Source organism: Neofelis nebulosa, chromosome 2 (assembly GCF_028018385.1).
Source record: "Neofelis nebulosa isolate mNeoNeb1 chromosome 2, mNeoNeb1.pri, whole genome shotgun sequence".
NCBI classification, from domain to species: Eukaryota; Metazoa; Chordata; class Mammalia; order Carnivora; family Felidae; genus Neofelis; species Neofelis nebulosa.
This window is the reverse complement of record NC_080783.1, coordinates 70,933,990-70,952,256: the sequence shown is the minus strand read 5'-3', so window position 1 is coordinate 70,952,256 and position 18,267 is coordinate 70,933,990. Positions and strand designations below refer to the sequence as shown.

The 18,267-nt window shown below is 35.8% G+C and overlaps 1 protein-coding gene across 7 annotated transcripts in view; it reads left to right on the top strand.

Moving 5' to 3' along the window:
• The window catches only part of SLC4A10 (solute carrier family 4 member 10), a 298,500-nt gene that overhangs the window by 104,459 nt on the left and 175,774 nt on the right, over positions 1 to 18,267 (top strand). For all 7 annotated transcript variants that reach the window (XM_058715152.1, XM_058715153.1, XM_058715157.1 and 4 more), the window contains one exon: positions 3,192 to 3,273. In XM_058715152.1, coding sequence (XP_058571135.1) covers positions 3,192 to 3,273 — 82 coding nt within the window. The remainder of the gene's footprint in view (positions 1 to 3,191; positions 3,274 to 18,267) is intronic.

Here is an 18,267-nt window from a genome sequence, read left to right as displayed (position 1 = left end):
AAATCTAAAAAGGGTAGCAATACAAAATGAATTAGAAATGTTCTTACTGGTGTATTTGGGATTACTGCACAGTCTGGTGCCCAGTGTCACATGTCCCTGCATTGTCTTCATTCATCACACCCATGCTTACTTGCTCTTGGTCATAGGGAGGAAGGGGAGTACTCTGTTAAAAAGTCTTCAGTAATATTGAAATAATCTTTTGAACTATCTCCACAGTAGAGGAATTTCACTATATGTATTAGTATTAAGTTGTATCTTGGGAATTTTCAACCTAAAAGATCAGACATTTGACATTTGATTTTTCTATGGTCTATCTGGAGAGTATTTAAAGTTCTATGAAACTGCAAAATGAGTCACTTACATTGAGTTACGTTCATAGTCTAGCTTCAAGTTCTTTTCTTTCTATCAATGAAACGTTAAAATTAGGGCACTTCAGCTTGTAATTCATATTGTAATTAAATAACCAATTATTTCCTATTTATATTCCACTTCTACGTCTGCAAAATTTTATTTTATCTCAATATCCTAACATTAACTGTTCAGTACAATTATCTTTTGTACGTGAATAGTATATGTAATGTATATAAGTAAGGAGAAAACTGTTTTGTATAAGTTGAAAATTGATTCAGGCCCTTGAAATAAGAATTGAATATTTTATATACAGGGGGAAACATCTGTATAAAACTTCCCATTATGCAATTGTTTTAAAAGGCTGCCACTGTAATATATGGTGGCATGTAATGCTTCTTCTGACCTCTGAACATGGATGCATGACTTAGCTTTTGGCATTCTTCCTAACACCCTGGAGGGCAGAGATATATTCCAATGTGACATATATTTGAATATGTCTTGTACAGAGGATAAATTGTAAACATATCAGGAACAGATTCTAGAGAGGCTGCAATTTGCATTTGTCTAGTTCAGGAAAATTATATAAATATATAAGTCTTTAGTTTTTCTATTGCTATTTTGCTCAAACCAACAGATTTTTAAAACTTTGCCAAATACAGTAACAGTAGGCTCTGAATCATATCTTAATTTTCGTGTTTTCCCTCATTTGTAGTATAGGTTTCTTTCACGCTGATTTCAGGCACTGCCCTGACCTGTCTCAGCCCATGTTGTCTGAAAGACACAGGACTACAGGCTATTAACCATGTTTTTCTACTGTGTGTCTTGCTGCGTGTGAAGCATAGGAGAGCTGATCTTTCTACGTTGAATAGGTCCTTAGTCTGTAATCCTACAGTTTACAATACTGATTTCTAAAACATGGAGGCCAAATCTTTATCAAGGTTATGCATGGGAATTTAAAGCTTTCGAAGAAGAAACAGAAATCTTTAATTTTTTCTAATAGTCATATGCTAGAACAGGCTTAGAAATACATGTTGGAAGATTTATTCATCTTTAGCCTACCTTTTCGTTTTCTTTCCTTTCCCTTCCTACCTCTTTTCCTTTGTGTTCAATGTTCACTTTTTTTTTTTTTTAACGTTTATTTATTTTTGAGACAGAGAGAGACAGAGTGTGAACAGCGGAGGGGCAGAGAGAGAGGGAGACACAGAATCTGAAACGGGCTCCAGGCTCTGGGCTGTCAGCACAGAGCCTGATGCGGGGCTCGAACTCACAGACCGTGAGATCATGACCTGAGCCGAAGTCGGACGCTTAACCGACTGAGCCACCCAGGCGCCCCCAATGTTCACTTTTAAAGCAATTTTTATACAGATATTCACAATCAAATAAAATGTGGAAATAATCTTTCACTTCATTCACTATTTTGTATTTTGTTCATTCCTGCATGGTTTAATGGATTATACTTTCCCCTCCCCCCTCATTATTTCATTGAATTACAAATCAGTGAGTATATTGTTTTCAGCGTACGTACACTGCTCAGAAGAGAGAACCTCCATCCAGCCATTCTAAATAAGTAAAAGAAACTCCCCCAAAACAAAACAAAAAAAAAACAAACCAAAAACCCCAAAACAAAATACAAAAAACCTTATCTCTCTCTATATAGAGAGAGACTGTGTAGAGAAAGTGTAATGTATAGGATTATAATTAAAAGTTTAGTTTGAATAAAATGCATTAGACTGAAGCAAAGTAATTAGAGTTGTAGTTTACCTAATAATTGCTGGTAATTGCTTTCAAGACATTAGATCCCCCAACCCCATTTTATTTTATTTTATTTTTTTATTTTTTTTCAATATATGAAATTTATTGTCAAATTGGTTTCCATACAACACCCAGTGCTCATCCCAAAAGGTGCCCTCCTCAATACCCATCACCCACCCTCCCCTCCCCCAACCCCATTTTAAATGGCAGTGAAATTATTTCACCTTGCCATAGCATTAGTGGCGTTAATACTAATGATTTCCATATTTTCCTTGTATAGTCCAAATGTCATCTTGTTAACAAGAATTCTTTATCAGAGGTAAAAAAAAAATGCATGTTACAAAATTGACAGGATAACTGTTTGTTTTCTGTTTTTCATTTCACTAACAAATGATGGCAACTGGAATGTTTGACTACCTTCAATTTCATGGAAAGTCAAATGACATTCTTCTCTGAATATGTGGTTAACTTAATTTTAATCTCCTTTTTAAACTAACACTCGATAATCAAATAGAAAGTTGTTTACATTTGAGTGATTGACTTAAACCCCTAAAATATTGGATTTAAATTATAGTTTATTTTCTGAAATTAAGGGAATTATGGGAATATATGTACACTAGTCCACTTTTATCTGTGATTGACCTGAGGTCTACTATGGCCAGGAAGCAGATGATCTGCCTTCTGAGATACCATCAGAAAGTCAATAGTAGGCTAATGCTATGTCATAGTGCCTACATACATGATTCACCTTGCTTCATCCCATCACATAGGCATTTATCATATCATGTCATCACAAAAAGGGTAAGTATAGTGCAATAAGATATTCTGAGAGAGAGAGACCATGTTCACATAACTTTTATTATAGGCTATTGTTATAATTGCTCTATTTCATTCTTATTGTTAATCTCTTACTGTGCCTTACTTATAAATTACACTTTATCATAGGTATGTATGCATAGCAAAAAACATAGTTTATATAGGGTTTGGTATTAGTGTGATTTCAGGCATCTACAGTGGGTCTTGGAAAGTATCCCTGTGGATAAAGACAAATGAAATGTCATTTAATCTTCTTTCTTCCCATTCTACAGAGAAATGATGAAGAGGCAGTTGTGGATAGAGGTGGAACTCGTTCTATTCTCAAAACACACTTTGAGAAAGAAGATTTAGAAGGTAAGACCCTTTCCCCCCTTGGGATAGTTTTTGTTATGCTTTCTTAAAGTATTGCAAAGAGAAATATGAAGTTTGTCACAATTTGGAGAATTGTAAAAGTAGATATCAGAGTCATGGTGGCGGTGGTGGGTTGTGGATATGATTTCTTTCACGCAGCCTGAAATGCCACCAGGCAGACCTAAAAACAATGAGAAGTATCCATTCATCCAACAGACATGTAATGAATCTCTACTATACATATTCCAGACACTGTGTTGTATGCCAGTCTTTCAGTAATTATTGCTTCAGGAATTACTATCAATTGGGGAACGAAGAAAAAAAAAGTTATGACAGTCCGGCACATTAGGTGTTACATGAGAGGGGACAATAGGACAGGAAGGGCAGCTAGTCCAGCCTATGTTGTCAGAGTAAGTAACTTTCTTTCAGTGAAAGAAAGTTAAAGACAACTGACATTCTAGTTTCACTCAGATATATGTGAGAGGTGGAGGCATCAATAGGAAGAAGATCAAATAAGTCAGCAGGGAGGTAGTATGGTCTGACAGTTCAGTGAATGAACTCTGAAACCAAACAGCACTGGATTAAATACGAGTTCTGCCCCTTATTTGCTATGAAAACTTCAGCCGGTTAACTTCTCTGCACCTCAGTTTTCTCAACTGTTAAGATTAGGATAACAATGATTGCACTCTGTGCTGGCAGTGTGGAGCCTGCTTGTGATTCTCTTGCTCTCCCTCTCTCTCTCTCTGCCCCTCCCCTGCTCACTCTCTCTCTCAAAATAAATAAATAAATGTTTAAACAGAAGATGGGGATAACGGCCAAGATATGGAAGCAACCTTACTATCTATAATACACAAATGGATAAGGAAGAGGTCACACACGTACACATACACACGCACATACGAATATTACTCAGTGATAAAAAAGAATGGGATCGTGCCGTTTGTCATGACATGGATGGACCTAAAGGGTATTATGCTAAATGAATTCAGTCAGACCAATAAAGAATTATTATATGTGGGATCTAAAAAAATAAATGAATAAACAAGCAAACAAAAAACAGAATCAGAACTGTAAGTACAGAGAACAAACCGATGTCTGCAGAGATGGGTGGAGGGATGGGCAAAATGGGTAAAGGGGGTGGTAGACCTATGCTTCCAATTATGGAATAAGTCACAGGAATAAAAGGTGCAGAATAGAATAGGGAATATAGTCAATGATATCGTCACAGTGTTGTATGGTGACAGATGGTAGGTATACGTGTGAACATAACATAATGTATAAATTTGTCCAATCACTATGTTATACACTACTGAAACTCGTGTAACATGGTGTCAACTATACTCAAATTTAAAAAATATAAAATTTAAAAAATAAAGTAAGGGTAACATTAGACTATATTTCATAAAGTTCTTATGAGAATTAAGGGAAAAATACTTAGAATAGTGCCTGGCATAAGATTTACATTAAGTCTTGATAGTTATTACTACACCACAATTTTTTTTCAAAGGATTTTTGTTTGTTTGTTTTTAATTTACATCCAAATCAGTTAGCATATAGTGCAACAATGATTTCAGGAGTAGATTCCTTAGTGCCCCTTACCCATTTAGCCCATCCCCCCCTCCCACGGCCCCTCCTGTAACCCTCAGTTTGTTCTCCATATTTATGAGTCTCTTCTGTTTTGTCCGCCTCCCTGTTTATATATTATTTTTGTTTCCCTTCCCTATGTTCATCTGTTTTGTCTCTTAAAGTCCTCATATGAGTGAAGTCATATGATTGTTGTCTTTCTCTGCCTAATTTCACTTAGCATAATACCCTCCAGTTCCATCCACATAGTTGCAAATGGCAAGATTTCATTCTCTTTGATTGCCAATACTCCATTGTATATATATACACCACATTTTCTTTATCCATTCATCCACCGATGGACATTTGGGCTTTTTCCATACTTTGGCTATTGTTGGTAGTGCTGCTATAAACATGGGGGTGCACGTGTCCCTTTGAAACAGCACACCTATATCCTGTGGCTAAGTGCCTAGTAGTGCAATTGCTGGGTCATAGGGTAGTTCTAATTTTAGTTTTTTTAAGGAATCTCCATACTGTTTTCCGGAGTGGCTGCACCAGCTTGCATTCCTACCAACAGTGCAAAAGAGATCCTCTTTCTCTGCATCCTCGCCAACATCTGTTGTTGCCTGAGTTGTTAATGTTAGCCATTCTGACAGGTGTGAGGTGGTATCTTATTGTGGTTTTGATTTTACACCACAATTTAATGTACACTCCTTATTACTTCATTTTCATTTTTAACCAGAAATTATTATTAGTGAGACACAGGTATATGATATTTTTCATCTTTTGGTTAAAAAAGTAATCTTAAGTAAAAATAATCAGAGATAATTCTTAATAATCCACCACAGCTGAGAAGTAAGGGATAGTCCTCCTAGGAATTGTCAGGTAACTAAATTACAATGGAATTCATAGTTCTTAGATCTTATATTTAGCTACAACAATTGAATAACAGGAGAATTGACATAATATTTAGAGTAAACTTTCAGCAAGTATACCTATTCAGTGCCTGACATTTTGTGTGGTGCACAGAAAATATGCAGGTCTGGGAAGGTTATACTTCCTGAGTGGGTGTAGTGATTTGCTATGCAATCTATTTTCATTACACAAATTGAAGGGAGCACAAAGTTGAAAAATCTAAATTGATAAAGGAGAATATAAAGATAATTTCTCCTTGGATTTGAAATGCCATTATATTACATTTTTTCCCCAGTAGAATATTTACCAGCTACTAATGTCCTGTCATGAATTAAACTACACTTGTATTCGCTAAGCACATTTAAGAAAACTCAGTAAAGCAAGAAGTTGGCCTAAAAGTATACTCATTGCAGGAAAAAACCATCTTGGGTTTAAAGATTGTGATAATCTGCACACAGATAATTGAAAGTTAACAGTTTAATAATTTATAAAAATTGCAGTGACATACTGGGGCTCCTTTGGTGGCTTAGTCGGTTGAGCTTTCAACTTCAGCTCATGTCATGATCTCATGGCTCGTGAGTTCAAGCCCCACGCCGGGCTCTGTGCTGACAGCTCAGAGCCTGGAGCCTGCTTCGGATTCTGTGTCTCACGGGCCTCTGTCTCTGTCCTTCCCCGCTTGTGCTCTCTCTCTCTCTCTCTCACAAATGAATAAACATTAAAAAAAAACAATTAAAAAAATTGCAGTGACATACTGAATGTTCCCTTTGGATGGAAAATACTACAAAAACAGAATTTAATAAGTTTATTTTAATTATTTTATCAATGTGTATTATATACATATTCTCTTACTTGGCATGGTATTCAGGACAGTGTGATTAAGAGATTTCTGATTGGTGAACACAGCTGGATAAGTCAGATTTTCTTCTCTTTACTGATATCTATAGTGGCCATTTTAATCCCAGAAGAGAATAATTGTGGCTAAGTCACTGGTGATTAAAATTAACATCACAGAGTGTAAATGTAACATTACATTTTAGAATCTTGAAATAAAATGGAAAAAAACTTACTTATTTTGATTTTCTAAATATTTGTTCTGCTCCCAGACCATACTAAGTAGATAGACATCCTAGCATCTGAGGGTGCTATACAGGAATCTGCTGTGATGCACACAAAGAATCAATAGATCTATCAATGGTTCCCGGACTGATTATTCTGAATTAGAAAATAATGCAGGTGTAGTGTGTTGGATGTCATGGTTCAGGAAAAATCGACTGGCAGCATAATATAAAATGGGTAAGGGGAGAGTGCCAGTTATAAAGATAGCATTGCTGCAGGTAATGTGGATAGTAGTTTCTCCTTTGGTGTAATTAAAGAAAACGGCCAGAGCTCCACATTTTAAGAGCTTCTTTAGTGGGGCGCCTGGGTGGCTCAGTAGATTAAGCGTCCAACTTTGGCTCAGGTCATGATCTCACAGCTGTTGAGTTCGAGCCCCGCTTCGGACTCTGTGATGATGCTCAGAGCTTGGAGTCCATTTCAGATTCTGTGTCTCCCTCTCTCTCTGTCCCTTCCCCTCTCGTGCTCTCTGTCTCTGTCTCTGTTTCTTTCAAAAATAAATGAACATTAAAAAAAGAACTTCTTTAGTAATGTAGATAAAACACAAATAGATATTTATTTTAAATAAAATCGAGTTTGGAATTACTATTGAAGAAAAACACACAATTTATAAACTCTTCATTCAATTAAGATTTTAAATTTGAAAATTAGTGTTTATAGGATTTATATGTATGTAAGAGTTATTAATAGCTAATAGAATTACCAGTATAATGTAACATCCTGTGCACAGCTTGTAGAAATGCCAGGTGGTTAAAAATATCTATAAAGTCTCAGGTGAAATATGTTTAATGGAAATGATCACTTGACCATATTAGCAGCTTGGTATAGTATATTAGCTAATGTATTCACGTATATTATACATTTTGATGAATGTTATGTCAAATGTATAATTTCTCCCTTCAAATATGTTTTTGTTTTATGTGTATCTTGTACCATTTTTCCTCTCGTTTCCTATTACCTAAAATCAAGAGCATACAATTTTATTAGATTCTGTTCACATCCTGTTTTTCTACATCAGACAGTTAGTAAATTCTTTGAATCTATCTTCGGGGTGTCTCTTCTCATTTCTTCTTTTTCACTCCCACTGCCACTGCTCTTTTTCTTTCCCTCTCTGTATACTGGGTGCTCTCTTTCCCACAATCCACCCTCCTGAAAACTGCTAGTGTTCTTGCTAAGCTTATTTCTGATTCCAGTAGCAAAATGTAGTGAGCAGCAACTGATTCCCTGTAATTAGACCAAATCAGGATTGTAGGTAGAGCAAAAATTGTTGGGGTTTACCAGTTTTTATTTTTGGTCCCCCACATCCATGTGAGATTAGTACTGTACAAAGTATCAGGTTACTAAAGGAGAAATGCATTAATATCCTTGAAATTCCTTCTTCTACTTTCCCTTTAATACATGTGTGGTGGACAGATAAAATATACAGTGCTCAGTTATATTTGAATTTTAGATGGGTAATGAGTAATTTTTAGTATAGATATGCCATGCAATATGTTTATTTATTGCTTTTTACTTGCCAGATCTGATAACCTTAGTAGTGGGTATTACCACGAACACTAACATCCCCTCTTAAGGATTGAGGTGCTTATTTCTCTGGTTGCTGTGGGTGTTGCCTGCTATTTTCCCACAGCTGAATTCTTCCCCAGAAATTACCTTCCCCTGAAAGTAACTGTTTCTTGCTGAGGCAGCCATCTCCCCTATGGCATTTTGCATTCAATGAACCATCAGTGGAGTATAAAGGCCTAGCCCCTTTGCTTCAATTTCTTTCAACTCTGAAGGGTGGTCTCAGCTTCAAAGCCCCTTCTGGAATCAGTGAAGGCCTTTACTGCAACTGTACCATAATTAAACTTCTCCCTCTACCAAATGCTGCTGCCCATATTTCTGCAAGGGTGTTATTTCTGACAGTTTTCCTCAATAACCTCCCTGAACACAAATCTCTGTCTCAGAGTCTGTTGCTGAGGAACCTGACTCACTCATTCATCATTTTCCCGCTCCCTGAACAGTACCAAGAGACATATATACTTGGTAATTAGCAGGACCTTCACATTGGTGTCTTTGTGGGGCTAAGAACAGTTGTAGTGGGTGAGAAGGCTCTCAAACTACTTGTCTTGGCCATGAGAGTAAATGAAAATCAGTATTGCATGCGATACTAGATGGAAATGGCAGAGATTAGTGCCATCTTTGCAGAAATTGTCAAATCATAGAGGACAGTCGTGGATGATTACAGACTCAGCCAAATGGTGGCATCAATTGCCACTGCTTTGTCAGAAATGGAATCTTCTTAGAGCAGGTTGACATGACCTCAGGCATGTGGTATGCAACTATTGATGGGGAAAGTGCATTTGTATCTATTACTATCAAGAAGGATTGCCAGAAGTAAACATACCCTTGGAAAGTATAACAATATACATTTATGGTCTTGCTCCAGGGCTGTGTTAAATCTCCTACTAATTGTCATAAGAGAGTCCAAAAAGACTTGAACTGAGTGGATTTTCTGCAAAACATTTAAGTTGTTTCACTATACTGAACACATGAACATGAAGTGGCAAGTATGTTGGAGGCCTTGATAAGATAGATGATGGGTTCCAGGAGTGCCTGGGTGGCTCAGTCGTTCAAGCATATGACTCTGGGTTTCCGATCAGGTCTTGATCTCATGGGTTCATGAGTTCAAGTGCCACATCGGGCTTTGCTTTGACAGTGTGGAGCCTGCTTTGGGATTCCCTCTCTCTCTCTCTCTCTCTCTCTCTCTCTGTGCCCTTCCCCATCTCTGTCTCTGTCTCTCTCTCAAAATAAATAAATAAACATAAAAAAAACCCAGATGGGTTTCAGATCCTGTTTACTTGTGAATCTGTTAAAAGGACAGTATGAGAGTGCCAACACTGTACTGAGTCTGAAACTCTATGATGGATGGATAGATAGGTCTGGTCAGTTTCCACAGGCCCAATAAAAATAACCAAGTGCCCCTTCAGTTACCCTTACTCACTTAGATTCTCTCTTCATTGTCTACCCTGGTCCCACTTTTTCACAATTGATGCCTGTACTTTTTAAAGAATTTAATAATTTTTTTCAGATATGACCATGTTATATCTTCTGCAGGCATAAGAATAAATTAATGGCAACTGTCATATGTCCTAGTAATAACTAGATGATTAATAAAGATAAGAAAATTTAGTAAAGATGACATGCTATTATTTTATTAATTTTGACTGAACAGATTGATTTCCAATCAGGGCAACTGGGTTGTTTTTTGCCAAAATTTTTTAAAATGCTTCTTTTGTGCTAAAGAAATCATGATATGGAATTTACCATCTTAACCATTTCTAAGTATACAGTTCAGTAGTGTTAAGTATATTCACATTGTTGTGTAACCAATCTTCAAAACTTTTTCATCTTGGAAAGTGGAAACTCTATACACATGAAGCAACTCCACATTTGCTCCCTACCCTATCCTGGAGCAAGCACCATTCTATCTTCTATTTCTGTGAATTTGGATACTCTAGATCCCTTATATAAGTGAAGTCATGCAGTATTTGGCTTTGTGACTAGTTTATTTCATAGCATAATGTCCTCAAGGTTTAGCCATGTTGTAGCATGTGTTAGACTTCCTTTCCTTTTTAAGGCTAAATAATACTCCATTGTATGTATATACTACATTTTGTTTATCCATTCATCTGTTGATCAACATGATTGCTTTCATCTCATGGCTATGGTGAAGGGCACTGTTATGAGCATGGGAATGCAAATATTTCTTTGAAATCTACCTTCAATACTCATGAATATATAGCCATAAGTGGGATTGCTGGGTCATACAGTAATTCCAGTTTTTAGTTTTTAGAAGAACTGCCATATTGTTTTCCATAGCAATTCATAATTTTACATTCCCATCAAGAGTGCACAAAGGTTCCAATTTCTCCACATCCTTGCCAATGCTTGTGATTTTCTCAGATGTAGGGTTTTTTTTTAATGTTTATTTATTTTTGAGAGTGACAGCACAAGCAGGGGAGGGGCAGAGAGAGAGAGAGACAGAGACGAGAGAGAGAGAGAGAGAGAGAGAGAGAGTGAGAGAGTGAGTCAGCAGGGACGGGCAGAGAGAGATGGAGACACAGAATCCAAAGCAGGCTCCATGCTCTGAGCTGTCAGCACAGAGCCCAACACGGGGCTTAAAATCACAGACTGTGAAATCATCACCTGAGCTGAAGTCAGATCCACACAGGTGCCCCGTCACTACTTGTGATTTTCTCTTTGGTTATTTGTTTTTGATAGAAGCCATCCTAATGGGTGTGAGGTGATATCTCACTGTGGTTTTTGACTTGCATTTTCCTAATAATTCGTGATATTGAGCATCTTCTCATATGCTTGTTGGCTACTTGTTCATCATCTTTAGAAAAATGATTGTTCAAGTCCTTAGCTCCTTGTTTAATTAGATGTTTTGTTGTTGAGTTATATGAATTCTTTATATATTCTAGATATTAACCTCCTATCAGATATATGATTTGGAAATATTTTCTCCCATTTCATTGGTTGCCTTTTGACTCTGTTGATTGTGTCCTTTGATACAGAGAAAATTTTAGTTTTTATGTAGTCAAATTTGTCTACTTATTCTTTAGTTGCCTATGCTTTTGGTATCATATCTGGGAAATCCTTGCCAAATCCAATGTCATAAAACTTTTCCCTATATTTCCTTCTAATTTATAGTTTTGGGTCATACGTTTAGATCTCTGGTCCATTTTGAGTTAAGTCTGTATATGGTGTAGAATGCTTGCACTTTTACCTTTCATGTTTCTTTGTTGCCTAACATTATAGCTCACATCTCTCCTCACAGGTTAAATATTTCCCCAAATCACTGATATGTAAAGAACCTATTTAGTGAGAGACTATTGTTTTCCATATTTTTAGCAAATGTTTCTATTTTTTACAGTCTGAGAACATAGAAGACACAGTAACCCCCAGGAATATTATTCAAGACTTCTGTTTAAAGCCTTTTAGTTTGGCCCAAATTGGTTCCTTCCCATCTCCGCCATTTGCTAGTGATTTCCCTGCACACAGAAATAGAATGCCCACTCTTCCCATCCATTAGTGTTACCTGACTCCTCTGAAAAGAATAATTATTTTCTTCCTTCACATGTCTCTTTCTGAGTTTACATCTTTTTTATATTAATGTTATGTACATTATTTCTTCTCTTTTTTTTGATTATAAGCTTGTTTAGGGACAAATCATCATCTTACACATATTTACATTCTTCTGTGTTATCTAGCACTTTTTCTTGAATTAGGTAGGTATTAAAATGTGTTGCATTGAATCTCATTTATATGTCATTCAATAACATATCCCTAATCACATAAGAGTGAATTTATATAATGTAATTAGGTGCATAATTAATGTTCATCAAATAATTACCCATGAAATTATTTTACATGTAAATACAGAAGTTTCTGATTATGTTGCACTGCACTGAGATAAATCAATCTAGTTATACTTCAATCTGATTTTCAGGAATTCATAAATGTAGAACTGTAATGGAAAAATTAAACTTACCTTTAAATCTTGGCCTACACATTAAATAAAAGAGACATTTTCTTTATCCTTTATTGCTTTTAGCAGACAGTAAAATACTTTTAAGTCAAGGATTTAATAAAGAAAAGTATACCCCTATATTGATATTCTTTTGGTCATCCCACCTGAGGAGAAAAATGGTTTACCAGTTTATTTCCTTTGGGGATCACTTACTAGATGGTGCACCCAAAGTGCACCTAGCACCAAATGATCATACAATATAGTTCTATCAATGGTAGTACCCTCGCACTTTCTTCCTTCCACCCCATTCCTGAGCTCTTATGGTAACTGAAATGGTTTTCTGACGATAATCACCATAATGTCAAAAGTGGTTTCCACCACAAAACTAAAGATAATGAGTGCAGATCTTGTATTTATGACACAGTATTTTGCAATCAAAGTAAAAAATAATTGAAAAAAAAAGGAAGGCAAGAAAGAGCCAAAATTAGGCCTATGCATTTTATTTCTAAACTTTTATCTCCAAGAGAAGGAAAAAGTGGATTCTGTTGGGAGAAACCAAATTTGGCTTCACAAAGACAGAGGTGGGCTTTGAAGGAGGAAGGGTGTTCTGAAGGCAAAGAAGGAAGCATTTGTTATATTCTGGAATCGTTAATATGGTATGGCTAAAGCACTGGAATTTCTGCATGGGGCAAAGAATGACTGTAGATGAAGTTTCAATATTTGCATGAGGTAGTAGACAATGACTTAATTCTTGAAATTACTAAATGAGGAGAGTACTATTGTAATCTCCATTTTACAGTTAAAGAAACTAAAGCACAGAAGACTAATAGGCCAGGCCAAAGGACTAGCAAGTGGTAGGGCAGGGATTCAAAAATCACAAGGGTCTGGGCTTTTCACAACTGTATTGCAGAATTAAAGATAATACTGAGTCTTGTGTTGTAGAGGACTGAATGGGGCAAGGTGATTGGAAGACTTGGGCATACTTACTCATTTGATCATGACTATTTAAAAAAAGTTAAGATTTTCGTGTCCTGTTACAAAGAAATAAAGGATTCAATAATTAATACTCATATCACAATAGTTTTCTGAATAATTTTGCAAAAATTTGAGTTTTATAGTTAATAAAGTCCCATTAGAGAGATTCATTTCCATAAATAAGAGAACCTCTCTCTAACTGAAAACCGGTGAGATCATAGCCTCATGTTCTCCTATTTTAAATTCTTGCCTCTGCTGCACCACAAAATGAATAATCTTATTGTTTCCTTATTCCACATGTCTTTTCTTTGAAAAAGGTTCATTTTTCCCTGCCATTATTGGTTGATTAGCTTTTGTGCATTTAGTATTGTTGATATTGGCTCAATGTCAATTAATGGGGCAGTTCTAAGTGGTAGTTGGTCCATTGGTAATGAGTAGTGAAATTAGTTAATTACATAGGACCCATATGAAATTGTACATTTTTCCTGCCAAATACTTTGAATATTTGAGAATGGGAGTTAGGCACATAGACTAATACTGAAGAATAGTCAATATTAAATTTCATTTCCTTCTTGAGCAATCTTTGCCACCTGAGCACATTTCATAATGAACTCTTGTATTTTACCATGGGTATCCTAAGAATAAGAAACAAATGAGAGAGTATTGTTTTAAATACTTTTATTTCTAAAATTATAATGTGAGCTATACATCATGTTCCATATTTCTTCATTTTAGTCATTTCACATAATTTGTGTATGTGACACACATCAATATATTTTGATATATATATAATTTATTCATGATGCTTTACCTGTTTGAAGTGAGCAACAACTTGATAGTTATTTATAATCTGTTTTTATGGTATATTGTAATTCCAAGAAAATTTGAAAGATCTTAAAGTATTTTTATAACTTTGGTTATGGTTTATTAGGCCATTTGTAAATAGTTATAGACATGTATTTGCTTGAGGACAGTAACATATATTCTAGTGTGTATATGTAATTATGAAATCCTGCAAATTTATGGTTTCATAATTTCAGGGTCCTGGATATACATTTTGTATCCCTTGCTTAGGATGATAGTTTTTAGGTAGCCGGTCTTAGGATAAAGCCCTTACTGTTAATCACTTTTCATTATTCTTTATAAGTCAAACTGTGTTTAATAATATTTCTACCCATCAAAGGTATGGTATAGCATTTAGGGTATTTGCTTTCTTTCTTTTTTTTGTTTTTGGATGGAGGAGGGTATCTGCTTTCTAATGTGACTTAAATATATCATTTGTGAATTGAATAGGACTGTGTATGTGTGTGTGTGTGTGTGTGTGTGTGTAACATTTTCAATCACTATTTCAGAGATATAGATGAAAAGAAATTCCTTTTCATTACATTAAATATAATCCTATAAATATTAAAAGAAGGGATTTTACAGCATAGAAAGTATCCCTTTAATCCTTAAATATTTGAATCCTTAAATATTGAAAACTTTGAAGACAGACCACAAATGACCAAAGCTTCTTAATATATACCATATAGGTTTATATTAATATTACCCTTTAGTTTTGCATTTTCCAGGCATCTGAGACTTAAGGGTATTCATTATTTAGTGACACAGTTTAATAATGAGGGAGTAGGACCATGAAGGTGACATTGTGAAGTAGATCAATTTAGTCTACTTCTTGATTAAATTCTAAATCTCTATGTCAGCTGCTAATCTTTCCCCCTGGTGTGACCCTACTTCAAAGCTCCTCTGTTATGTGTGAGCATAGCCTCCTCAGGTTGTTGCTTTTCTAGAGAGTCGGTCTCACAGTAGTACACGCGGGGCTAGGCTACCAGTCAGGTAGGACCTTTCTAGGGAAGTTGTCATCATTCACCAATATTTAATTAAGTGCTAATGGCATAGAAGCACTGGGCCATTTTCTATTTCATACCCTGCATTCTCTAAGGAGGTTTAGATACTGGTGCTGACGATAAGGCACTTCAGTCCTACATCCTTTTGGAAAAAAATGTCACTGGCCACTTTGCACATAAATGTTTACATTAAAATATAAATTGATATAATAATTGAAAGAGGTCATTTTGATTTTTTGGATAATGCACACCTATAATTTAGCAGTACTGGTAGCACTGAAACCTCAATAGAATTAATTTCACTTTGCATACCAGTATTCTGAGATTATTTTTCTGAATGCTGTCTTACATTTTCTCCAAGGAACCTTTTTACTCCCCATTCTATCTTCCTGCTTTCCTGGCAGCCTACTCGTCCCTACTGCCTTTAGACAGAACTGCTGAAAAGCACAATGAAAAAAATTGGATTCTCTTTGCTTCCTTTCTCTATCATGTCTACCCCTTAATGAGGTTCAGGTGGGATGCCAATAAAGGAAACAAAATAATTGAATTTGTGATTAGAAGAAAGTAAAATTTTAATCTTCTGATGGTAAATTAAGCTTTTGTCTCCGAGACAGGAAGATTATGAATATTCCTTTTGACCACTTTCGAAACTGCTTCTAAATTAGCTTGGGAGCATTTGTAATAAAAGTATTAAAGTCTTATTAACAAAGGGATATCTAATTTCTAGCTAAATTGTTTAAAATATGCCTATGTTATCCTTTGCATAACTCAGTTTTTTCCTTGTAATGATAATTGCCATGATTTAATTAGATGACACAGTGCCAAAGCATTTTATGACATCACAGCTATTAATACAAAATTACAGTGTCAGCAACACCAATGCAGTTGTTAACAGTGATCGCAAAAACAAAAGTCAGGTTAGTAAGTTGAGACATGGACTGTTTATGTGAATAGCTTATTTCTTAGTGTGTATCCTATTTGACTATTAAAAAGTGCTCTTAATTGCCAACTACAGTGGCTCTCTGTCCTCATCCTTTTTGAATTCTCTGTTGCTTTTAGAACTTTGACAGTGCCTTAGCTTTTAGACCTCTCTTCTCTTATCTCTCTTTCCTTGGCTGATACTTTTCTCAGATCCTGTCTTCCTTGGTATTTTTCTATTTTACCTTTTAACCTCTCTTCTTCTGCCTGACATTTCTGTATTTTTTTCAAAATAACATTAGTTTTAGTGTTTTAAAAATTATTAAAATAATCTGTATCCCATTAGAAAAATCCAAGAAATATAATAAGTATAAAGAAGACAAGCAAAACAACAATCCTGAAGATGCACCTCCTAAAAGTAATATATTAATATTCTGAGCAGATTAATAATGGAATTAATATTATGAACAAAACATTAATTATGTGTCATAAACATATACATGATTATAACTAAACTATATATAAGTGGATTTATGGTACTCTTTTAACTTTTAAATTACTCTCTTTTCATTAAAAACCATCAGGGTGCCTGGGTGGCTCAGTTGGCTAAACATCTGACTTCTGCTTGGTCATGATCTCGTGGTTTGTGGGTTTGAGCCCCACATTGGGCTCTGTGCTGACAGCTCAGAACCTGGAGCCTGCTTCGGATTCTGTGTCTCCCTCTCTCTCTGCCCCTTCCTCGCTTGCACTCTGTATGTGTCTCTCTCAAAAATAAATAAACATTAAAAAAATTAAAAAAAAAAACCCAAACACCAGAATCTTTCCATGTTAGTATAGATACTATTCTTTTAAATTTCTAATTGGCATTTTATTGCATGGTTATACCATGCTTTATTTTACTAATCCCTTGTCAATGGAAATTTTGATTATTTCTCATTTTTGTCTTTTAAACAAAGCAGCTTTGCACATTATTGTATATGTATCTGTGCATTTGACCCTCCCTACATAATCTCAGAAACAGATTCACTACCTCAAAAGGTTATTAAATGAAAATTTTGATACAGGTTAAAAAAAATTTTTTTTAAATGTTTATTTCTGAAAGACAGGGAGAGACAGAGGGTGAGCAGGGGAGGGGCAGAGAGAGAGATACAGAATCTGAAGCAGGCTCCAAGCTCTGAGCTGTCAGCACAGAGCCGTGGGGCTCAAATTCATGAGCTGAGCTGATAGATAATGACCTGAGCTGAAGTCAGACGCTTAACCAAGTCACCCAGGTGCCCCTATACATGTTTTTATATTGGCTTCCAGAATGATTATACTGAAATACACTCCTACTAACATGTGAGAGGTTCCATCTATTTCTTCAAAACTTTGACAATTACAATTCTCATCTATCTTTGAAATGTTTATTTCTCTCCACATTGATTCTTTTTTCCTTCTTACTCTTCATATTTTCCCTGGATGTTTCACTTCCTGGAATATTATTTCCACCAATAGGTGCTGTAGGTGTCTATATGGGCATAACCAAAATGCTCCAGATGTGTCCTGTGGATCTTCATATATTGATTATATCTAACTAGGGTAGACACATTAGAGAAGGTGGATATGACCTCAGGAGAGGTCATCTCATACAAATATTAGTTGAGGAAAATGCTAAGGGAATACTTAAAAAAACATGACTGCTAAATTAAGATATTTGGAAGATTGTTATATAGATGACAAAATATGCTATCATTTTAACATGGAAATAGTAGAGTTTCATATAAGGAAAAAAAAAGACCATATTAAGTTGTTAAAATTGCCCTATTGGGGGCGCCTGGGTGGCGCAGTCGGTTAAGCGTCCGACTTCAGCCAGGTCACAATCTCGCGGTCCGTGGGTTCGAGCCCCGCGTCGGGCTCTGGGCTGATGGCTCGGAGCCTGGAGCCTGTTTCCGATTCTGTGTCTCCCTCTCTCTCTCTGCCCCTCCCCCGTTCATGCTCTGTCTCTCTCTGTCCCAAAAATAAATAAAAAACGTTGAAAAAAAAAAATTGCCCTATTGGCTATGGTTACTTAGCAATATGCTTAGTTTTAGAAATGTTGAGTCCAGTGAGGAGGGCACCTGTTGGGATGAGCCCTGAGTGTTGTATGGAAACCAATTTGACAATAAATTTCAT